This window comes from Anser cygnoides, chromosome 2, assembly GCF_040182565.1.
Source record: "Anser cygnoides isolate HZ-2024a breed goose chromosome 2, Taihu_goose_T2T_genome, whole genome shotgun sequence".
Lineage (NCBI taxonomy): Eukaryota > Metazoa > Chordata > Aves > Anseriformes > Anatidae > Anser > Anser cygnoides.
This window is the reverse complement of record NC_089874.1, coordinates 156,274,396-156,298,864: the sequence shown is the minus strand read 5'-3', so window position 1 is coordinate 156,298,864 and position 24,469 is coordinate 156,274,396. Positions and strand designations below refer to the sequence as shown.

The 24,469-nt window shown below is 41.9% G+C and overlaps 1 protein-coding gene across 10 annotated transcripts in view; it reads left to right on the top strand.

Moving 5' to 3' along the window:
- The first annotated feature begins 426 nt into the window (after positions 1-426).
- The window catches only part of ZFAT (zinc finger and AT-hook domain containing), a 102,714-nt gene continuing 78,671 nt past the window's right edge, over positions 427-24,469 (top strand). For 3 of the 10 annotated variants that reach the window (XR_010828830.1, XR_010828831.1, XM_066990765.1), the window contains exons 1-3: positions 427-606; positions 12,968-13,138; positions 20,206-20,466. Coding sequence is in view for 4 of the 10 variants with exons in the window: in XM_066990765.1 (XP_066846866.1) it covers positions 588-606; positions 12,968-13,138; positions 20,206-20,466 (451 nt within the window). In the remaining 6 variants the exon portion in view is untranslated. The remainder of the gene's footprint in view (positions 607-12,967; positions 13,139-20,205; positions 20,467-24,469) is intronic. The other 7 variants (XR_010828827.1, XR_010828828.1, XM_066990763.1 and 4 more) reach the window with 4 other exon arrangements.

Sequence of the window (24,469 nt, the reverse complement as noted above, 5' to 3'; positions counted from 1 at the left end):
AGGCAGTATTATCAGCCACTGGGTTTCCAGTTTTGTCACGCGTGTTCTTATAAACTATGATTTTTTTTTTTTCATCGTTTTTGAACTAAATGGACGTAAATGTAACATACAGAAGCTTTTGAGGTGATCTAAGGGGAGCCGGGAGCCCTCGCTCCGCCTGAGGGGAGGGCGCGGCGCGCGCCCCGCCCAACGGTCGCCCCTCAGCCGTTGGGCGGGGCGCGCGCGCGCCCCCCTCCCGCTCCCTCCCCCCCCCCCTCGGGCCCCGCCCTCTCCCCCTCCCCGCCCCCCGTCGCTGCGGAAGAAGCCGCCGTGTCGGGCGCCGCAGATTCGCCATAACCCGCCGCTTGGCTAGCCTTACCCCCCCTCTTCCCCCCCCCCCCCGCCGCCCCAAATCCATCAAAATAATTTTATTTATTTTTTTAAAGGAGGAAGGGCCGCGCGGCTCGGAGCGGTTTTTTTTTTTTTTTTTTTTTTTAAAAATTTGGGCTCTTCCCTTTCCCGACCAGGCCGCGCCGTTGGGGTTTCGGTCAGCTGCCCCCCTCCCCGCTCCTCCCGCCGCCGCCCCCAGCCCCTTTCCCCGCCCGGTGATGGAGGCTGCGGCTGCAGGTGAGCGGGGCCGGGGCCGGGCCGGGCGGGGGAGCGCGCACGGGGCCGCTGACAGGGGCCGGGCGCTGAGGGAAGGGGGGAGGAAATAAGTCCCGGCGCGCGTACCCCTCCGCGTGAGAAAGTAGTCCCCCGAGGAAGGCGGGCAGCCGCCGCCCCCTGCCCACCCTTATCAGCCATCGCGCTGCCGCTGAGGGCGACGGGGGGCCGGGGCTGCTGGAAAAGGGTCGGGGAGCAGCGGGGCGCAGCGCGGGGCAGTGGGGCGGCGGAAGGATTACGCGCTCCCGAGGTGATGCGGCTCTGAGGGAGCCGCTGGGGGAAGGGGCGGCTGAGGCACGGCGGGTCCTGAAGCGGACCTCAGCTGCCCTCGGCTGTCCTCGGCCGCTCGCCGGAGCTGTTGTGTCCCCAGTATTCAGCGGGGTGTGATAGTTAACGCTGAGTTCTGGCACTGCTCTGTCACCTTCGTGTGTTGGTTAGGGTTTTGTGGGGATTTACGTGCGGAATCATAGAATCGCTACGGTTGGAAACGACCTCCGAGATCATCTGGTCCAACCACCCCCCTGCCACCAACATCACCCATAAACCATGTCCCTAAAAAATGAAGTAACACAGACGTGACAGCCAACATAATACTGTGTATGTGCTGTCTGCGTTTCACAACCCTGTGTTTGTTGTATGGGTTTGTGAGGTGATGTTGCAATGCTTTAATGCCGGTTAATTGCCCTGTAGACTGACATCTAGCTTTCAGCTGTCATTCCTGGAGATGAATTTTTAATTGATATTTAGGATCCCAAATTATTTCTGGCTCTCCTGGGCAGTGTTCATAGACAGTACAGCTCAGAATTTTATGCCAGAGAGGGAACAGGAGAATAACTTGAATCTAAACAGCGGAATACCCAACAAGTGTTGTGTTGCCTGAGTACTATTTTGTAAAAGCATTCCAGGACCACTTTATATTCTCTCAGGAAGAGCAGTCAGGCGTTGGGACGGGTTGCCCAGGGAGGTGGTGGAGTCACCGTCCCTGGGGGTGCTCAAGGAAAGGTTGGACGTGGTGCTTAGGGACACGGTTTGATGGGTGACACTGGTGGTAGGGGGACGGTTGGACCAGGTGGTCTTGGAGGTCTTTTCCAACCTTAATGATTCTATGATTCTGTGATTTAGATGGGAAACTAATTCTCTTACTACTACTAATAATAATTCCTCATTTATTCAAGCACATTTGTCTTAATAAAATGAGCACTGTGAGAGCAGTTGAACCCAGATCTGCTGTGAGCGTTCGGTGCCCGATAGATGCTGCACCCAAAGGGAGCGTTTCCTTTGGGTGTGCTTCCAGAAGCCAGGTTCAGAGCATCTCAGCCAGATCATCCTGAAGGTGATGGCTGAGTGCATCCTCTGTGCTCATTCTGTGAGGGCTTCCAAATGTTTTGGGTATTACAGTGCTATAACCTAGTGTATTTTTGTGGGGGCTCCTGCAGTGTTGCATTTAACCACATGAGGGCGATATTAGAACGTTAAACAAGGCAAAGTCTTTATGGACATGTATCTTTTTAAATGATGGAAAAACTACTTTGTTTATATATTCGATATATTGATTATTCTGAACTGCTGCGGATAAGCTTCTTTATTTTATTATGTTTTCATACAGAGCCATTTGTGGAGAAGACTTGTTGCCTTTGGTAGTGGTCTAAACTTGTTAATAGAAGATCCCTTTTAATCCAGTCCTGAATTTATACTCTAGGCAACATAAGTGTGTGTAGGGGGTGTCTTCTTTTGAAGAACTTTACACATACTTCTGGAAAAAGTTACAGAAAGCTAGTGTGTGTAAAAACTAATAAATAAAATCATATATGTATATCTGCCTTCATTGATTAAACATCAGTAGTTTTAAAGTATTTTTTTTGACAAATTTAGTAATGCAGAGGTTAAATACAGTGCTTTGGGGTATTGTGAGAATGGAAGGATGTGCTTCAGACAGAGGAGAGGAGTAAGAGCTTTGTGCCTTTTCCCTGTTGGGGCAGCTTCACAACGAGGCACGAGGCAGGTTCTGCTTTCTGGTGGTATCTTGGACAGCTCTGAAGCAAGGCGATGTAATTTGTGATACCCAGTCTGCTCGTAACTCAAGTTAACTGCCCGAAGTTGGCACATCTGTCAAAAAGCAGTACTGCGGCCTGTTACTCCCTTCTTTCTCTACCTGTTCATTGGAGATGACGATGTCAAACCATTGTGTCAAATAATCCCAAGGCTTTGTCTACTACATTGCTATCCCTACAGATGTGCGCCCACCTTAGAGCCCCAGAAGTGCCTCCCCTTGTTTGTTCTTTTCTTCCTCCAGCACAGCAGTGGGGGCAGATGCGCTAACGTGAGCAGACAGCGGGGTCCTGGAGTCCCCTAGCTCAGAAAAGACCTTCAAGATCCCCGTGTCCAACAGCAGCCTGGCCTACTGCAGCCCTTCAGTAAGCCCTGTCCCTTAGTGCCGCCAGGTGTCAGAGGTTTCATCTCCTCCTTCATAACTCTTTGCCTTTCCCTACCCTCCGGTTCCCTCCTTCCCAGCTAGGAGGATTCTGATTTATTCACCTGCAGCTCCTACCGAACTGTGCTGTGTTGTTGGCTGTACTTACGTTTATACCTTTAAAAGAACTTTTTTTTCCCCCTTCTTTTAGATTTTCAAGTTAAAGCATCCCGAGTTCTAAGCTGAAAATGGACCTCTGCAGCAATAAGCTGTGGTGTTTGGTTTGCTTTGTTGGTCTGTGGTTTAGGACCATCTCGTTGTAGGGCTGTGTATTGTGCCTCTTAGGTTTTTGTTTTAGAGTAGTGCACTTCTTACCTTGATTTTGAGGCTGTCTTTAAACTGTTTGCCATTGTCAAGGGAGCTTTCATGGAAACCTCTCCAAGCCCTTATGGAGTGAAAGTAAATTGAAAAGCTTATTTTGCTAGGGACTTACCTCCTCTGAAGGCTCCTTTCATACACAGATTACTTTGGGCTTTCAGGCAGGTCTGTTACTGGTGAGGTGTTTAAAAAAAAAAAAAAAAAAGCTGCATTCTGCTTTCTTATTTCTCACGTTGCTGAAATAATCCTCATTGACCTGCTTTACTGTGGTTTTATTTCTTAATTTGTCACCATTTACAGTCTGTTTGTTTTCCTCATTTCTTTTCCGAGAATGTTTTCTTCTAAAGCTTCTTTTCACTGCTGTGTGCCATGCTAGGCGATACATATATATTTTTTTCTTGGCCTTTCTAAAACCTTTGATAATTAGTATCAAGTACAGTGCTTTTAAATAATCTTCATGGTGATTTAGCTCTTTTTGGAGCCCTTTTTGTGGTTTGCTTTTGTTCTCTTAAAGATGCTTTTAATCTTTATATGGTTCACGTGGTCATATTGTTGAAGTTAAATGTTTGGCTTTTTATCACTCCTGTCTGGGATTTCTGAGTCCTTCTTTAACTGTGGTTGCAGACCCAAGGAGTGTTACACATCCCAAACCTTTTCTCCTCTTGCCTGCTTGCTGGGCGAAGCAGCCGTTCACGGTGTCTAAATATTTAATCTTGGTCTCCTGTCCTGACCTGACATTTGCATAAGGATAATTGAAACCTAACGGGTGTTGTTTCTCCTCTCTGTAACTTCTCCTGTCTCCTTCGGTGTGCCAGGGCCATTCCTGCTGTCGTGGTCAGGCTGTTGCTGATGTGGTCCTGCCGCTGCTGTTCTGCACAGTGCCGGAGTTTCCACCTGCAGAGACTGCGTTCCTCGTTGAAATGGCCTGTTAGCTGGGGCTGGTGCTATGCCTCAGCTAACAGAGGGCACTGCTTCACAACCAGCTACTTTCCTACTTTCTTTTCTCTTCAATTTTTATTTGCAGGCTGCGGTATCCCACCGGTGTTAGAAGAATATTTATCAGAAACCCGTTTGGATGTGTATCTGTCAACATCCTCATTTACAGCTCAGCGTTCTGGTTTTGACACTTTACTAAGCGTAGCGCGTTACTGCGGCAGCATGTGGATTTCTTTTTTCCTTTCTTAAAGCAACTACAAAGAAATGGAAGACAAAAACAACAGTTTGTCTCGACTCTGTGCTCTCGTTTCACGTTAAAGTCTTTTTTCTGTGTTATCCTTAATTTGAAAATCAACTTTACCACTTCAAGGCGAGTCTCTTTGATCTTCGTGGCTTGTTGCGCTTGCTTCGGTCTTCAATTCCAAAACTTTTCCGTAATAAGTTTTGGGTTGGATGACGCCCGTTGCTTCTCCGTGTTCTTTCCTCAGCTTGTAATGCTCCTGTAGGCAGAGATGAAGCTGTCAGCCCAGCTCACAGCACTCATGTTCCAGGGGGTTAATAGCACCCCTGTAACTGCTGCTTTTTTTCCGCAGCTTTTGCTTTTTCTGTCCTTGCTATATTTGTATTTTTTTTTTTAAGGCAGTTTATATATTAACCAAATATATTCACACACTTCAGTGTGATTTATTCTTATACTGTATACCTCTCTAACATCTGAGAGCCTCTAGAGACATAGTTTGCCTTGGAAAGCGAACTTCTGGTTGTCTTAGGAAAAGGTGACGAATGCACATGATTACATTTACCTTAAAATCAATACAAATTAGTATGATCTCAGTGTGCTTTAGTTGTTTACAGGAATGTCTCGTATAGCTACGGTTCTATAACTTTCTCTCTTGCATCAAAATGAAAAATGTTTGTGGTGTGTAATAATTAATTAAATTATTCCCACCTTAGCAAGCAGCTAGAAGTGAAAACAGACACGGCCAGGTGTCCTTTTCCTCAGAAGCCGTGCTGTGCTGCAGGTTTCGTCCTCCACGGTCGTCCTGCACTGGCAAATTGCACAAAACCAGTTGCTAACACGAGTTGGGGATCAGGCGAAGGGAAACCTTAAACTAAAAAAAAAAAGAAAACCTAAAACCGCTGTCTTCTCTCTGGCCTGCTGCTTTCGGTGCAGTTGTTTTGTTAGTTGTGGACCTGAGTGCACTTAGCCATTTTAGAGGGGTTCTGGGGGATGCTACTGTGCTGCTGCTCCCAAACAATAACAGGCAGCGGGATCGCAGAAGCACAGAATTGTAGGGGTTGGAAGGGACCTCAAGATATGATCGGGTCCAACCCCGCTGCCAAAGCAGGTTCCCCAGAGCAGGCTGCCCAGGTAGGCGTCCAGACGGGCCTTGAATATCTCCAGAGAAGGAGACTCCACAACCTCCCTACGACGTTTTGGGATGTTTTATACAGGTTTTATTTTTTTTAAATGCTTCGTGAGGATCATGCTTTTCATTTGCAGATATGCTATAACCCCCCCCCCCCCCCCAATGGTTCTTGGTGAATCATAATTTAGAAAACAGCAGGAAACAAGTATTGATTTTTTTAATTCCATCAGATGAAGAGAAATAAAATTAGTCTATACTACTGTCTTTATTAAAATGATAACTGAAATATTGTAAGGTGGAGGAAGAGGTCTAGGGAATAAACCGATGGCTAAATTATAGCCTTTTGGAGCCAAAGCATATGGAATCAAAACTTGCATTCATTTAGACATCTTTTTTTTTTTTTTGAGATAGAAAAATGCAGCTGAGAGTTACTTACATTTTTACAGGAATTATGAAATAGCGCTGATTACCTGAAGGTATTAAGAACATGTAATCATGCATTTCAGAGTATTTTAGAAAATTGTTTTCTTTTCAAACAGATTAAAGTAGATTTTAATTAAAACACAAAAAAGTGTCCTTTCTGTGAAGCAATAAAAACATATTACTCTCTAATACGGTTTTCAAAATTTCATATATTTGAAATATCATTGAAAACGGAAAAAGCGTGACATGCACAGAGTAATAAGATCTGATGCCCAGGAAAAAATACTGTCAATATATTTGGCATTAGCAAAGGCATCAGAATTGAGTGCACTGTCTGTGCCAATTCCTTTATGTGCGGTTCAAGCAACTTTTTATACTGAGGAATAATTCCGCCTGTGTTAAGCACAAGTTACTGTCTTTTTGCATGTTGCTCTCACGTTAACTGTTATCTCAGTATTTGAATACTTCTCCCTAAAGAAGCTACCAAGGAAAAGGATTGTTTATTTTTCTGGGACATTATGATACCTTACGTACTCAGTGTTTGTGTAGGAAGAGATCTTTAATAAAAACGATAGTTTTACGGGAAGAATTGTGCCCCCCTTCTGATACGATAGGCAGTATTGTTTTTATTGCATTTGGAACTTAAGCAGAAACCCTTACGTTTTCTCAGTAATTGTCACGTTGGTGTGCAATTACAATGTTTTGTGTCATAAATCTAACTCTATTGCATAAAGACAGCTTGCGGTTAATACTGCCGTGACTGAATGCTTGCAGGTTTCAGGGTGGAACATAGCCCAGGACAGGGAGAAGTGGCAAGATAGTGACCAGGTCAGGTACTGAAGTAACATGAGTATCTTTTATAAGCTCGTTTGTATCCCCAGGTAGTGCTGTGCTTTGCCAGTAGATGAAGCTACAATTTGTTTATTGTAACATTTATGTTAGCTCATTGTAAACACCCATCAGCTGTTAGATATCAGGAGTTTTTCTTTTATACTAATAATCGGCTTAGAAATATTTTGAAGTTAGTGCTGGTTTTAGGCAGTTGGTTATCTCTCACTACACTCTAGTGCCAAGATATATTTGGGTGGGAACTGATTTCCCTTCGTCCACAAGTGCAGCTGGTTTTGTAAGCGTGGGTTTGGAGATTTGAGGGTAGCACGCAATGTGAGGAAGTGAAACTTGTTGGAGGAAAATCAGAAACAACGCTGCTGTTGTCGGGGGCTGTTAGGAGCGGCTGCTGCTGGTAGCAGCCTTGCGGTTCCAGGGGCTTTCTTACCCAGTGCACAGAGACTACGGGGTTCACTCAGGTGGGCTGGACAGTGAGGTTACACGGAGGGGCTTTTGTGAAAGGATTTAATGAGATGTAGGACAGACAGCAGTGATCAGGCCAGGGCCTGGTCCGACAAGCATGCTGCCTGGTGAGAGTTTTCACACAACAGGTCCCTTTTATGCCGTTTTCCGTTCCTCCCCCTCCATCTAAACGTTCCTTCATCCATTTCGTATTGTCCCGCAGACCCTCCTCAAATATCCCAAGTCTTCCCGCTCCTCCTTTCCCTTTTCTTACCAGTTCCAAAGTCCTGGTGGCTTTCTCCACAGCTGTGCCTGCGCTTTCTTGGTGGCCCATCATTTAGTAGCTGGAGTATTTTGGTCCTTGGCATCGACTGTGTTGTGCGTTGGCTGCCAGGTTTGTGTCTGTGTTCCTGTTCATCATCTCTCCCATTAACTTACTGACCTTCACACTGACAATGTCCCCGATCAGATAACCTTAATGAAGCCAACTCTCACTTCCCACGTGTCCTTAAAACTGAAAAAAGAACGAGATCTTTTTTAAAGAAATTGATGTTTCTTGGCTCACTATACTCTATTTCCTTGCTGATGCGCAACAGAAGGACTTTCATATAGTCGCTTCTAAAAGGTTTTATGTAGAGAACCTTTAAAAAAAATAAATAACTCACCTAGTAATTGATTTTGCCACAAGTCCTACATGCTATGACATGACTTATTCCAGAGTTGGAAAAGGTGAGTGGCAAAGAGGAAGCAGCATTTTGAACCTGCCTGTTGGGTGATACGACTGAGCATCTTAAAGTTGTTGTTTTTTTTTTGTCCAGAAAATTCTTGGTCAAATTTCTCATTCCTCGGGCCACTAGTTATCAAGTGAACTTTTATTTTTATTTTTGTATTTATCTATGAAGTTCTAGTTCCTTTTAGCTGTTGCAGAACACTACTATGGAAGTTTTTAAATGTTGTCTGTATTAAAAAGTGTGCTGAGAGTTTCGGATACATTAGAATGATTTTTGGCATATGAATACAGATGGCAAATCTCCCTTTTGTTTACCTTCTTTGTGTTCATTGTGAAAACAAATATTAAAAACAAACAAAAAACCACCACCAACAACAAATAAACCTCCAGACTGTGTTTTGTGCTAAAGGAAAGTTTGTGACTTGTTAAAATTAACTCTTTAGTTATTGTCATATAATGATCAAAAGCATATATGGCAATAAGATAACCTATTTGCATAAATCATTCTATTTTCAGTAATTCTTCTAATATTACTGCTTTAAAGAAAAAGAGGACAGACTCTCTCATACTTTGGGAAGGGGATTGGGAGCAGGGGAGCCTAGTCTGCAGCTCCCTATTTGTCTTCAGTAATCTGTGTGTAATCTCCCTTCTCTGTCTACATGCTCAGTATAACATATTTTTTTTTTTGTCTATTTAAGAAGTACCTTGAGATCTTCAGAAGAATGGGGAAAAAAAAAAAAAAAGGCTTCATTTACATTATAGCTTAATTTGCCACTTTTCCATGTAAGAAGAAAGTCACTGGTAATATTTATTTCAAGATACATTTAGCAGGGTTTACCTGGGCAAAGTGAAGATAATGAATTAACACGAGGCGAGCTCACTAACTGGAATGCTCCAAATTGGTTTTGGCTGAAATTCCTGTTGTTTGTTTACCTGCACGCTTGATTACTGTTCCTTTCATTCTCTGCATATTTAATTGCTGTCTAATTAATTGCTCTGTTGATTTCCCACATAATTAATTATCCACTACTTAATCATTGATTCCCTGCATAGTTAATTGACTTATTGCTTATTTGATTTTTACACTTAATTGCCTATAATTCATTGCTCTATTATTGCTATACCACCTAATTAGCAAACAGTTAATCAATTATCATTTGCTTATTCCTTATCTAGTGGTTTAGGCCCATGATCAGCACAGTTTATCCTCTGGATTCTGACCTCCTTTTCCAGTTATTCTTCCTAAAATCATTTCTTTCCTCCATTTTGTTTCAATCTCACTTCTAAGTAGAGCGCATGCATCTCCTTTATTCTGATGTGCTCTGTGCCACCTGGGCTGTTCTCTTCTGGTCTTCAGCTTTATTCCTGTTCGATTGTTTCCCATTTTTCTTATTACTTGGTGTTAATCCCACAAATTTCTTAGGAAAGCCTTAAGCTGAGGTTTGCATAATCAGGCACTTGAAAAAAACAAACAGACTTTTGGGCATTCTTCTGGTTTTCAGCCCCTCTCCAGGTCCTCACCGGGAGGAACAAGAAGTAAAATGGTTTATGAGCGCTGAGCACAACTGTTGAAGGAGGAGACAGGAGACACAAAGCAGTGAGCATGAACTTGCAGAGAAAGCAGCTGGAAGGTCAGGAAGCAGAAACAGTGGCAAAGAAAGCCTCAAAACAGAAGTGTCCGCTGCATCGTGGGATTTCAGCGTTCAGTCGTGGTTAAACTTTTGTGATAGATGCTCATAGGTCTTGTAGTGGGAACATTAAACACGTATTTAGACAGAAGAATCGTCATCCACTGGGTTAATAACAGGCATCATTCTATTTTTAATAAAAGAATACTGCTAAATAACCAGAGCAGAAATGATTCAAAGGAACATTTCCATTATAAACCTACTGCAACCAAAATAAAAATGCGTGTGTGCTCGAGACAGCAGAATGCCTGACAAGGAACCCTACCAAGCTCAAAAGACCATGCTGAGTGTATTATAAGTTTTACATAGCTGTGTGTCTCTGTAGGATACAGCATATTCTGTACGGCAGGAATAGTGTTTGGGCTGCTTTTCAGAGCTATTTTAAGAGATGAAGGCATACTCTGCCTTTTATTTTTGAAGTAGTTGTATTATTTCTAAGGATTAGTTTGCTTTTGTTACAGTTTCATTGCAAACAACTGTAAATGAGAACCAGCACTGCTATTCTGAACGTTCAAAAGTTTTTTCGGGAGTGGGGTGAACCATACAATTAGTGTGTCACAGAGGGAGGGGAAGAACATCAAATAGGGGGTTTGGGATTGTTTTGGGACTAGGTTCCAAAGTACAGCTTCTTTGTTCTCTTTCACCCCAGATTCATCCCAAAGCTCACAGAAAATCACATTGTTTCCGTACTTATCTGGCTAACCTGTGGATTAGTTTGTACCTTAAATAGTATTGGCTGTTCTGGTTTGATTTCAGTGAGGATATGTCCCTAGTTTTCCTTAGAGGGACAGAGGGAGGGGAGGAATTGAAACTGATGTCTGGGCCAGGGGTTTATATACAGAGCTGAGGAGCTAGCGTGCTGTTAAAATTGATTCCTGGCTGTTACTAGGTTTTACTGGAAATAGAAGGGAGCGGGGACTGTTGAAAAATCAAAACGTTAAAGTGAATGACGGTGTGGTAGTTTTACTCGGGTGGGCGGCCGAGCTCCACCACAACCGCTCTCTCTCCCTCCTCGAAGAGGAATGGGGAGAAAATATGATGAAAAGGGCTCAAGGTTTGAGATAAGGACGAGGAGATCGCCCAGTAATTATCGTGATGGGCAAAGCAGACTCAGCGTAGGGAGATAGTGAGATTTATTGCCTATTACTAGCAAGCTAGAGAAGCGAGAAACGAAGGAAAGAAACCAAAAGAGCCTCCCCCCCCATCCGCCCTCTTCCACCTCCTCCCCCCGAGCGGTGCAGCGGAATGGGGGTTATGGTCAGTCTATAGCGCTGCTTTGCCGCCGCTCCTTCTTGGTCACTCTCGTCCCCTGTGCTGTGGGGTCCCTCCCACGGGATGCAGGCCTTGCTGAGCTGATCTGGCGTGGGCTGCCCACAGGCAGCAGCTCTTCAACAACTGCTCCCACACGGCTCCGTCCCACGGGGTCCATCCCCCAGGAGCAAACTGCTCCAGCACGGGTCCCCCACGGGCGGCAGCTCCCCCCAGACCCCCTGCTCCTGCGTGGGCTCCTCTCCACGGGCTGCAGCTCCGGCCCGGGGCCTGCTCCTGCGGGGGCTCTCCATGGGCCGCAGCCTCCTCCAGGCCACATCCACCTGCTCCACCGGGGGCTCCTCCACGGGCTGCAGCGTGGAGATCTGCTCCGTGTGGGACCCGTGGGCTGCAGGGGGACAGCCTGCTCCGCCAGGGGCCTCACCACAGGCCGCAGGGCACTTCTGCTCCGGTGCCTAGGGCACCTCTCCCCCTCCTTCTTCACTGACCTTGGCGCCTGCAAGGCTGTTCCTCACTCCTCTCCCTCTCCCAGCTGCTGTGTGGTGCAGCATTTTTTTTTTTCCTGTCTTAAATATGCTCTCACAGAGGTGCAAAACAACATCACTTATTGGCTCGGCTCTGGTCTGCAGTAGGGCCCTTACCAAACATGGGGCAGCTTCTAGATCCTTCTCACAGAAGCCACCCCTATGGCCCCCTGCTACCAAAACCTTGCCTTGTCACGTAAACCCACTACAGACGGCAGTCTTAGAAAGCAGACAAAGTATCCCAAATTAACTCTGCCAAAAATTTGTGAGCTTTTTTTCTTTTTCAGTTGAAGTTTTCTGAATTATTAACTTGATAGTAACCCTTCTTTATTATTTACTCTCATGTGTCTATGTGTTCACATCATACCTCTACTACTTTGGAACTGAACTTAAAAAAAAAAAAAAGATTTTGTCTAAAAAAATTCTCTAAAATTTCAGTTTAAAGCATTGACCAAGAAATATTTTAACGTAGTTCTTTGTTGGCTGCTCCTTCAAGAACAGCAAGGTCCAGGACCATGTGTTAGACGTGCAGCCCAGAGTCTCCATCACAGAACTGCCTTGTAAAGGATAAAATGTTCAGTGTTTGTACCAACAGGATGCACTCCAACACTGGGCAATGTCTTTATCTTATATAATTTTCTGTTTATTAGATGTTTAAAAAAGTGCAAAATCGTAACATTGTCTGAGGCTGAAAGGGCAAAAACTGGCTTTGTCTGTCCTGCTTCCTTTTAGGTCTTGTTGCCAAGATTTGAGTCAGGTGAAATTTTTTGCCCTATGAAGATCTGGGTAGAAGTCTAACCGTTTCTTCAATTCTGTTTGTGATTTATTGTGAATGCTTTCCTTTAATGATGTAACATTCTTTGTTTTAGCTACTCTTGATGATCTCACCAATGTGTATAAATACCTGAGGTGTGGGAGACAGAGGGATTTGGCCAACCTCTTTTCAGTGGTTTGTGGGGACAGGACAAGGGGTAATGGCCACAAAACGGAGCACAGGAAGCTCCGCACCAACATGCGAAAGAACTTCTTCACAGTGAGGGTGACAGAGCACTGGGACAGGCTGCTCAGGGAGGTTGTGGAGTCTCCTTCTCTGGAGATATTCAAGGCCCATCTGGACGCCTACCTGGGCAGCCTGCTCTAAGGAAACTGCTTTGGCAGGGGGGTTGGACCCGATCATATCTTGAGGTCCCTTCCAACCCCTACAATTCTGTGATTCTGTGATACTCACTGCCTGTTACCTAGTGGTAGTATGAATAAATGACTAAAATTTGGAAATACTAACTTCTCTTTTTAAATCTGTTTTTCAGGGATCAGTTCCATCTTCATGTGTAAGCTTTGTAACTTATTTTCACCGAATCAGTCAGAACTATTGTCTCACGTCTCTGAGAAGCACACAGAAGAAGGGACTAACGTCGATGACATCGTTATTCCGCTCCAGCCTCTAACAGCACCAACTAACATAAACAGAAATGGAGAAGGTACTTACATAAATTGAATGACGTGTCATTTGCTAACAGTCATTTCGTTTTTTTAATGAAACCCGTGGCGTGGTGGGTTTTCATTGTGTGTGGAATGATTTACATTGCTTGTTTCTGTGATGGTCGCTGTACGTTGCCAGCCTAAATTTCAGTCAGTGCGGATTAGATCAGGGGATGGACGTGGATAAACTCAGCATGTGACAGGGGATGATTACAGTGCTCCATTAATTTTAAATGTCAAGTGTAGCAAAGGCTGCTTCCTACAGCTTTAATTTGAAGCCCTAACAAGAGTGGGAAGAGTGTTGTTAGCGCTAGACGGTTAAGTTTTCTTAGGCAAGCAGCCAGGGCACCGTGGGCTGGGGAGGTCTGGAGGTTTCGTGCTTTGAGTAATTTAACTCCTTGCTTGTTGGGTTTTAGATAATATTAATTAGTTCTAGTCCCAAAAGGCAGTGGCATGATTCATAATTTACAATTGTGCTTTGGTGTTGGCACTAGTCAAGAAATTAAAAAAAAAATCTGGTAGTCAAAGGTTGAGTTAGTTATGCAGAATGATTTTCCTCTGCAGCAGCAGCAGTTACATTTGTGACCATGTTTAGCTGATTATAATTGCAATCCCTTGTAACGGTAGCAATGGGTTCAAAATAATTCAGACTTTCTAATTATATCTTCTTTTAGACCCTTATTGACGAATGGGTTTATATTGTTGGCAACCCTCTTATTTCAACATGCCTACAAGGATTTCCAAAGTACCTAATAATTATGGTTGCTGGATCTTAAAAAGTGTGTGTTTATAAGTAACAAAGCAAAACAAACAAAAAAAAACAAAAAACCAACCAAAAAAACCCCTACGCTCTTAATATCATACTTGAAAACATACTTTATCATTACTGTGTGTGTGTGATATTTCTTCCTTTACTTACCAAGAAAAATTCAGTAGTTCTATTGACTTTATCAACATAAGAAGATATTTCTAATAATGGTCATATAGTATTAAGCTATAGTTGTTATCTCCTCAGATCGTTGTTGAGAAAAAAATTGTACCAGATCATCATTTCACACAGTGCCTAAAATTAATGGCACATTAGAAGAAGATGAATAAATTTTAGATCTGCATCCAATTTTAAAATGCTATTCTTATTTTATTTTAATTGTAAAGAATGAGTATTTCAGGCATATGGAATACGTCTTTCTTTCTTAAATTTTTGTTTCCTCTTAGCACTTCACTCTGAGCATTGTGATAATGGTACCTTGAAACATATTCGTATTCCTTTAAATAAAAAGGCTCTTCTGTAGCGTGCTTGTTGCATTTGGGGTAGGGACTATCTGCACTATATTATATGTCATTAAACAAGCATTGTATTTATCAGACTAGTATGTAATTATGGTTATGATCTGAAGGAGCAGAAATTAGACTTATCCAGCTTTAAAGAGAATAACTTCATAAATCAAATTACGCAAAAAAAATCATATTAAATTACCTTTTTTATTGTTCTTGGTGAATGCATCTGACGTGATCACGTGGTGCCACCTTTTTCAGATCATGTAGCCCTATTCTTTGACATCTGCTCTTAGTAGGAATGCCAAGGTGAATTACTTTCACGTCATTTCAGCGTACAGAAATGCAATAATATATTTTTTTATTCTTATCGCACATTGATTGGAGAAAGAGCATAGTGTGTTCTGAAGTCATATTGAATTTTTCCTATGTTCTGCTTAAAAAATTAGGAGACTTCACAGCTGAATGTAACAATTTGAAATTTCCCCCTCATGTTATGGAATCAGCAGCACATAAAAGTTGAAGGTTTTCATATCCATTTTTTCCTTACTGGACTCCTCTGTACTTCTTTGTAGCATTTCAATCTTGTCAGTAAAAGGAGAAGTGATTGATGAATGACAGCCTGGAAATTACAACTTCCTTTTGGTACTTGTTGGCTGATAGATGAATGTATTTTTGTCCTTTGAAATCATAGTTTCTCTTCCAAGTACAGGTAAATGGTGTAGTTCCTCCAGAATTAGTATGGATGAGTGAATGTTGTTAATGGAGCTCGTTCTGCCTGAATACTAAATTAATGATTTTATAAGTACTGTGAAAAAGTAAAACACTGGGCAAGTAATAAGTGCTTATTACTCTAAAGTTATTTTATTAGCAATACTCTCTGCTGAATTTTAGTTAGTCACGCCACTTCCCCGTAATAATTAAGGCATGATATATTTAGACTTGATTCGTCCTGACCATTTGGATTTGATTGGGTGACGTTAGAATTGTGCAGCCAGGGGTACCAGGCAGATGTTGCTGTTGTACAGGTTATGAATTGGTCACGTCTTGTCTGGTGCTGGAGCATGGCATCTTTGTTTGGGAACGGACAGCTGTCTCCTGGTTTACGATGGTAATGCTTTGAGGAACGGCATGGATGGTCCTAACTTCCTCTGCCTGTGATATTATTCTGTGATGGATGTTTTAGGCCGTATCCGCACTATGGGCTACGTGCTCCCTGCAGCGCAATCTTCAGGCCTGATTAACTGACTGTAAGACCTGGAAGGAAGTTACAGTCTGCCTATGGTAATTTTCCCAGAGATTTTTAACTCATTAGAGGTCACTTAAAAATGCAGCGGATGCATCAGCCTTCTCACGGCTTGAGGACGGGCTGTAGCGAGAGCAGGCTGAACGGCTTCGGGGCTAAGAGCCTAGGTGCCGTGATGTGCACACGTAACGATAACTGTATAAGGAAGCTGCAGACAAAATTTGTGTATTTTTGTCTGATGCCTTCTGCAGCAGATTCTGAATGCAGCCACGTACTGTTGGAATTGTTTACATAAAAGAAGATAAGCTTTTTGTTTTTTTAGCAGATGAGGATGGGATCATGTTGCATAACGCATCTAGCCGGTAGCATTCGGTCAGGATGTTTATGCAAACACCTTCACAAGCGTTTTGTGACTTCTGGCAAACTTTTTGTTTGAATCGTGCTACAGCTCCCTTTCTTTTGGAGAAAAAGAGCAATTTGATAGGGATCTGTTATGTCTCCTACTCTTCCAGAGTCATAGATATTTGCCTTTTAACATAGTTTAGTGACAGTTGTTTTCTACATCTTTAACGTTAATTACCCATGCAATTGAGTTAAACCTGAGGGCTAGAAAACCAGAGAAAATTTTTATATGTTTATAATATATAGTCTTGTCTATTTGTTGCATCTCCCTGTGCATAACAAACTAACTTTGGAAGATCCTGCCTTGTAAGGGTGTTGTCCTTTAGTGAACCAGTTTTGGCTAAATTTGGTTTTGATGCGAGCTACACAACCCCTTCACTGAGGATCATTAAACCCAACAAAACCCACAGTCCTGGAGTGCTGCCGTCGTCTTCACTCTAACCTACGAAGAGTTAAAAACTGTGTGTGTGTGTGTGTGTGTGTGTGTGTATGTGTGTATTTGCTTAGTTAAACTTCAACGGAATAATTGCATTTAATTCTGCTGTGTAATAACACGAAGGCCTCATAAATAGAAATGTTGCATGCTACTCTGAACATTTCTGAGATGGTTGATTATTAAATGGACTGATCTGGGGAAGCTTATGTGAATAATTCCTGTGGAGGAACAGTGCAGGAGTAGACTTACATAGTTGTGTTGTTGTGTTTTTTTTTTTTTCCTGTTCTCTTTGTAAATTGCCTTTTTTAATGCCTTTGAGTACATCAATACATAGCATAGCACAGAATGTCTTCCTAGAATATTGCCATTGTGCATCCAATGCCAGTTAACATAAAGGTTAGTTTCAGTGAACCCGTGATGGGTGTAAAAATCCCTACGAACCACAAAGATGTTCTTGGGGGGAACGAGATTTCACTTGTTAAATCTTTTTAATGACCAATTAAAAGCTTGAGCTTCCCACTAACCATCTTTGAAATGAGTGCTTTTTATATATTTATTTATTTTATTATTTTTTTAGGCTGGTACTTTCCTTTAGCAAGGGGTGACGTTTATGATTAGCTTGTTTCTGTGCGAACAGATGAATACAGTGTTCAATTGCTGTACGTTGTTAATCTTAGGTGGCTTTTTGAACTGTCGTTAGTACAATGAATGGATAGCTGGTGGCAAGCTGGGTACAGAGAGACAGCTGGCATTTATAGTCCTGTGCATCATTCAACATTGAATTCTGGCATTGTTAAAATAGCTTGAGGTATGTTTGGCTCTAGAAAGAGGGGAGAAAAAAAAGCAAGGAATTTTGGTGATACATCAGTAGTCCACGAGGCCTCCTGTTCCAGTGTGTATTGCTTCCAAGCGCTTACTGCCAAGCCTTTTAAAACGTCTGAGAACTGCTGGTAATTCTTCTGCTGGTAGGCTCATTTACAGACAGATGTAAATTTACACATTCTTTGTATTGGTTGCACCATTAGGAATCTTACTGGTAAGAACTACAATTTGGTAGCCCACAGAAAAGGACCTACCACCGACCTGCTAAAGGAGCAGTTCTCACATTTCCACTTGTATGCAGGATTTTGTTTCCATTGGTGTCTTAACATGAAAGTGCAGTTCCGTTTTTCATTAGGTTTACATTAAAACCAGTCAGTGAGCGGTGAACCTCTTCTACCTGATTCTGTTCAGTTTCTTTTCGGAAAATATTTTGTATACTCTGGTAGAGTTTGGAACGCAAAGGAATGAAAACAGCGTCGTACACAGAGAATGTGGTGGTTGTATCCAGTCTACAAATCCTAAGACTTAATTGCTTTATGGTACCTTGAACAGCATCTGTCTTCCCGATACCATGCTTGATGCACGGGCACTCCGACCTTCTTACAGGCTGACATTGATATGTTGTTTGTTCTAATTGCGTATTAATTTCTTTAACTCAAGGCACCAAGTACTGTTTGCTGCAGTTGATGGATGTCAAAATAACGTGAATGGTAGTGAAGTTTTGAGAGCCCTGAAATCACCTTTCTCTTTTGGGCTGATAACTCACCAAATTACTTTCACTGGAGTGCAGTAGCACAGAAATTCAGAACACTGCTCCTGAATAATTGCAAAAAGATTTGTGAAAGGGTTAATTTATTAATTTTTTCCCATTCACCACGAGGCTTTTAGTGTTCATATGACATGGTTAAGTAGACAGGCGCTGTGCTCTATCACTGCTATAACAAGACAAAATGCTTTCTTGTTCACTTGATACCAGTTACATGATTATCTCGAAACTACGGTCTCTGTATGTGGGCTTTTGTTTGTCTGGAATACATAAGGGAAGTGATTCACGGATTCTGAAGCGATGCTGCCACCAACTCCTGTTCTCTTGCCTTAAGATTCGTTGAGGTCTTTTATTTTTCCTTATGTTTTAAGTCAAACAATTTAATCTTCCCTTAAAGCAAACTTCAAGGGACCTCAAAAGATGTGACTACCATAAGCTGAAATATGCAAGAGTACTTTTTTTTTTTTTTTCTTCCCAGAGCATCAAAAACAGAGTGGTTGGCTAAATTTTAGTATTTTCCCTTTGCTTTTCTCTCATACTACAAATACGATGGCTGACAGGCACTTCATACCTGTTCTATTTCACTTTTCACATTTTAATGCATATTATACGATGTGTTTTTTTGTTGTTTTTGTTTTTGCGATTCCTATGACTATATCAAGAGTTTTTGCCCTTTTCTTTTGATTTTCAAAGCTTAAATTCACTGCACACAACTGAGGGTTCTTAAACTGGAATTTAGTCACCCTGGGGTCCAGAATGATCCGGGCCTTACACAATCTGCACAGCATTCTGGAGAGTATTTTCTGTGTTCATTCAATACAGGAGGCAAATCGTGACTAGTTTCAGAGCGTAGGTGTCTAACATTGGATAGAATGCATGCCAGAAGCCTGGAAGAAGCCTAGCTCTGTCCTGTTTCTCCATACACCATCAGGCAAACTCTTCTAGATGTGCATGAATTTTTCTCTCTGAGCTCTGCAGAAGCAGATCTGTTATTTCACCAGACGCCTGCTCAGACTCAAATAGATACTTTAAAAGCGAGCATGCTTTGCTCTCGGTGAACTGAGTTTATTGCAGAATAGCAGGTTCAAACTAAAATGTGTACAAAACAGATAATTCTTCAAGTAGTTCAGTGTAAAGAACAAAAAATAACCAAACCAAAGCAAAACCAAAACCACAGAACACCTGAGATTTGCAAGAAAGTTAGAGACTGATACTTTTCATTGTATCCCCTATTAGATGGGAGGAACTGATAGCTAGGATGATGTCTCCTAAAAGTACCTGGTCACCATCTGGAAAATTCGGCCCCCTCTGAGTTTCTGCTTTTGTCAACTAAAAGTTTTCTGACTGGCTTAGTCAATCCTGAACAGTTTCATCTGTGAGAGGCTGGTAGCAAGGTTGCTTTTGAAGTAACTAGAGTAAGGATGAGAGAGATCACCAGCAAGCGATACGGGTGTGAAGCTAGAAAGTGCTGGGAATAAGAAATCGTGGGAATTACAGAATCTTAGAAACATGAATGGTTTGGGTTGGAAGGGACCTTCAAGATCCCCTAGTTCTAGCCCTGCTGCCACCTCCCACTAGATCAAGTTGCTCAAAGCCCCATCCAACCGGGCCTTGAATTATTAAGAGTGTAATTGCTCAAATTATTACAAGGACAATGAGGTTCTGGTTTTAAAAGACAAACTGCTTTTTTTCTGAACGTATCTAAAGTGCTTAAGCAATTTCTTTGAAAAATCATTTTAATTTAAATGAGATTTTTTTTTTGGTGGAGTGTCAGAACACGGCAGAGCAATTCTGTAGAATTTGCGTGCTGATACAATTAGGCAGTAATCTAAAAGAATACTTGCAGTGTAATTTCTGTAAAATTGTAGCACTGATATCTGTCGATCTCAATAACACGCGTTATTGCTTTGGTTATTGCTTTGTGGCTAGCAGAAATGCCAACAAATGTCATTGTTTAAAAATAAGGCTGTGTGAAGCTAACATTTTTTTAAGCTTTAGGCTCTGAAATTGTATTTAATATTCCTAGCTTTCAAAGATCTGATGGATATTAGCTAATTACCAGAGTAACCCTGTGAAATTTCATTATAGCTTCTTTTCAACGTTAGCTTTCTGTTTCTAGAGCTCCTTGCAGTGAAGAGGAAAAGGGGCAGGCCAAAAGGGTCTACTAAGAAGTTCTGTGCAGACGAAGATGTGGCAGACAGTAACTCTGCTCCAAGTGAAGAAACTCAGCCGGGAACAGAAGAAGGACCAGAACCGGCTGAAGTCTCACCAGGCAGCTTGGAATGTAGGAAATGCAATCGGAAGTTCTCTAACACCCGACAGCTGAGGAAGCATATCTGCATTATTGTGCTGAATGAAGGAGAAGAAGAAGGAGATGGAGGTAAGAAAATATGCAATAAAAAGATGCAAAGTGAGCCAGCGTGTTTCTGTCATGTAGCTTGATTGGTAACAACTTGTAAGCCCTAGTGTTAATTTTCAATGGAAAGGAATCGTCTGTTTCTTTTAACAGAAAAACCTTGTTGAAGCACAACTGAGAATATAATTAGACAAGATTATTTTAATTCTTTTTTGGAAAGGTCAAAAGGTTTATTGCACTACGTTTATTGCATTATAGTTGTCTTAAACTCACAGAATCACAGAATCGTCTAGGTTGGAAGAGACCTCCAAGATCACCCAGTCCAACCTCAGCCCTAACACTCACAAGTCCTCCACTAAACCATATCTCTAAGCTCTACATCTAAACGGCTTTTAAAGACCTCCAGGGATAGTGACTCAACCACTTCCTTGGGCAGCCCATTCCAATGCCTAACAACCCTTTCAGTAAAGAAGTTCTTCCTAATATCCAACCTAAACCTCCCCTGTCGCAACTTTAGCCCATTCCCCCTCGTCCTGTCACCAGGCACGTGGGAGAACAGACCAACCCCCACCTCGCTACAGCCTCCTTTAAGGTACCTGTAGAGAGCAATAAGGTCGCCCCTGAGCCTCCTCTTCTCCAGGCTGAACAAGCCCAGCTCCCTCAGCCGCTCCTCGTAAGACTTGTTCTCCAGACCCCTCACCAGCTTCGTTGCCCTTCTCTGGACTCTCTCGAGCACCTCCATGTCCTTCTTGTAGCGAGGGGCCCAAAATTGAACACAGCACTCGAGGTGCGGCCTCACCAGAGCCAAGTACAGGGGGACGATCACTTCCCTAGACCCACTGAACTCACTGAAATGCTTATTTTAGATAAGAAACTTCAGTTTCTCAGAGGATTACACTTTTCAAATGAGAAGTGATGGGGCCACAAAGGCGAGTATCATCCATCGGTGAAGAAGGATGATTCCTTAGAGATGTTTCTGTCATGCACCCTGGGAAACCTGAATTCAGTTCTCTTCTTTTGATAGATCCAAAAAATGCCTTCCAGGGTGGCTTGTTTTATTGTATGAAAAATAATGCAAAACTCACGTTTCTATTTCACCAAAATTAGTATGGATTATTGTCTTTGAATTACGAGAATTCTGTTATCTTTAAGATGGGTTTAAATATACTCAACCTCTCAAAAGTTTTAAAAAGAAAAGGGTGAAAATTCATTTAATTTTGCTCTAAGGTGAATATCACATGAATACAAAACAATACAGTAGCCCAAGTTATCTAAACTTATATGAGCTTTGTGTTTATGTTAAAATGAGTTTTTTTTTCCTTTAGCTGTAGTTGCATTGCATGTTATCTTGTTGGTTCTACTTACAGACAAAATTTGCCATCGATTTTTCTCCAGTTTTCTATTACTATTTTGTGTCCACTCTATCATTATGGTGCACAACTAGTCCGAGCCCATTTTGCTTCCAGTGTGTTGTAGAATTTAACTTCTGCGGCTAACAATAAAATGGGCTTAGAATATGTTGACAGACGCACAAACTCTTGCTTCCATAAATTACCTGATTTTTTTTTTTCTTCTACTGTCATCATTGGTTGGATTTTTCAGCTACACGTAGAGACATTCACTCCAGCAGTCTCACCTCGGGCATCCCAAGTGTCAGTGCCCTTTGTTGTTTGTCTGTGTTAGGTACGATGTTAACATTTGCCTTATTTTGTCAGTGTTGCCTTTTCTAAGTGTCTTTTTAAAATACAATCTGAAATCAGACTATAAGCTCAAATTAGCTGTTCTTTACCTGTTCGCTCATTAGAGCTGCTAAATCTTATCTAGATCCGTTACGCTACAAAACCCACTGCCAGATTTTTAAAAGTAAATGGCTCATTTTTTTCCTTTCAAAAAAGAAAACAGCCTCAATTTTATGTGAATGGAACATTTTTTATTTACTTTCTGGCAAAAGCAAAACAATCAAGAAAAATGGCATTCTTGCGGAGCGAATAATGAGGGCTTTCAGTTGTTGGCGATTAGTGCAGCTACAATGTCTCCAGCCCAAAGCTTCGTACTTTGGTGGCTAACTGTAATGCTACTGGGGGCTGGCTTTTATCCTGAAGGGGTAATTGTTTCTTGGATTACACCTGGGAAATTCAGTCTTCAGCCATCTACTGATAACTGACCCATCGGAGGGAAACTTCTTATCTCTGGTTTTGCCACGTGAACTGCTTTGGCAAAAGTTTCCAGTTTCTGCATGTGTCGATAAAAGTAGCATGCATGTTGTTGTTATCCTTTAAGGAAATACGATCACATTGAGTTGCTCAAAACTTTTTGATGCGTGTACAAGACCAATATGGCCTACACCGAGGAGTTGGTCATAGCTTTGTGCTTGACCAGCTCAGAAAATACGTTCTTCAAACTTGGACTTTTGGAGTTGTATTACTATCAGACTCGATTTTCATTACAAAGAAAGTTTCGAGGATGATGGGTGAAACTTCTAAAAGTGAACAAAAAAGCCTAAAACTAAAAAGGCGAGCAAATCATGTAATTGTAAATGCCTTTTTTATCTGTTCATGTTATTTCATGGGGACCTGTTCATACTTCAAAACGCTTTGCACAAGTTTGCCAAGATCCTAAGTTGTTGACAGAGCCTGTGAGCTGGAGGTTTCACCCATATCTGTCACAGTGAAAGCTGCTGTGCTCGTTAATTTATCTAAGTGGGTTACAAAGCTGTCTGGTTTTCTGCTTGTCAGTATGTTCTGTGTTAATGAGTTTGGGAGTGTTATTGCGCTGTTTGTGAAATGGTGCCGCTTTGGATTGTTTCTCAGACCTGATCCTGCTCTTTTCCTTGGCTGCCATCTTGCTGTATAATTCTGATAAATGATTATTAATAATTCTTATTAACCTCTTGCATAAGGTTCATGATTTAGAAAGCTTTATGTTCACAATGAGACTATTCTTATTTGGTGTGAGTCTTAAGTAGCAGACTAACTAGATGATGTGGAAATTGCTTATACATCTAGGCAGTCTTGTCATTCCTCTCAGCAGCTCTGCTGTATCTCTTTGGAGATGGAGGACCACAAATACAAGTGGCGTTCAAAAAGCAAGAGCATCCTCGATTTAGGCAGTGGCATAAATGTATTTATTTTGCGTGTGTTTTTTTTTGTGTGTATAACGTTCAAAACATATTTCAGTTCCTTGAATAGATGTGATTGACACCAACATTTTCTGGACTAAAGTGTCTATGAGACAAAAACTCCTTGAAATCGCACACGTTTTGGTGTGTATGAGAGAAGCAGGACTGACACTTCTGATTTGATGACATTTCTCTGTTGCTGGCGTTCTAAGAGCTGGATGAATTTTGCTGAGGCTCTTTGAAGCGTTCAGAATTAAAATATCCTCTCTCATTTCTGACACAGCAGTTGAGAATAGAGGGCTAAAATCGTAAGGATCTCTGACAGCAAGTTCTTCCGTAGTTTTTGACCTCTTGCCTAATACGTATGGATTGTTCTTCCCCATTTTTATCCAGTGTTTAAGCTTTTGCCATTCCAACTTGAAATTAGTTTTATCAGTTTCTCCACTGCTTCTTGGATTTTTTTTTTCTGTTTTCATCTGCTTGCTCATGTTTTTAATTTCTTGCAGAGTTTATCACTGTATGGATATCTGATTAAAAATAAAGTACTGGGTTTGGCTGGGATGGAATTAGTTTTCTTCATACGGTGCAGCATTTTAGATTTGTGACCAAAATAATGCTGATAATACTTTAATGTTTTGGCTATTGCTAAAACAGGCTAAATATTGAGATGGTGTATATTGATATTCTCTGTAATATTCTTCACCGAGGGAAACCTAATCAGCATATTGACCTGAAGGTGAAGTTAAGATATCAGGTTTCCAAATAATAAAATTTGTTGCTTTTTATAGATCCCTAAGGGAGATGTTGAAACACTTATCATAATGGATGTCTAAAATTGCAATGGATAAACAACTATACAACGGTATGGAAACAACAGCATGTATTGGGCTGAGAAATGACTGGTGAATG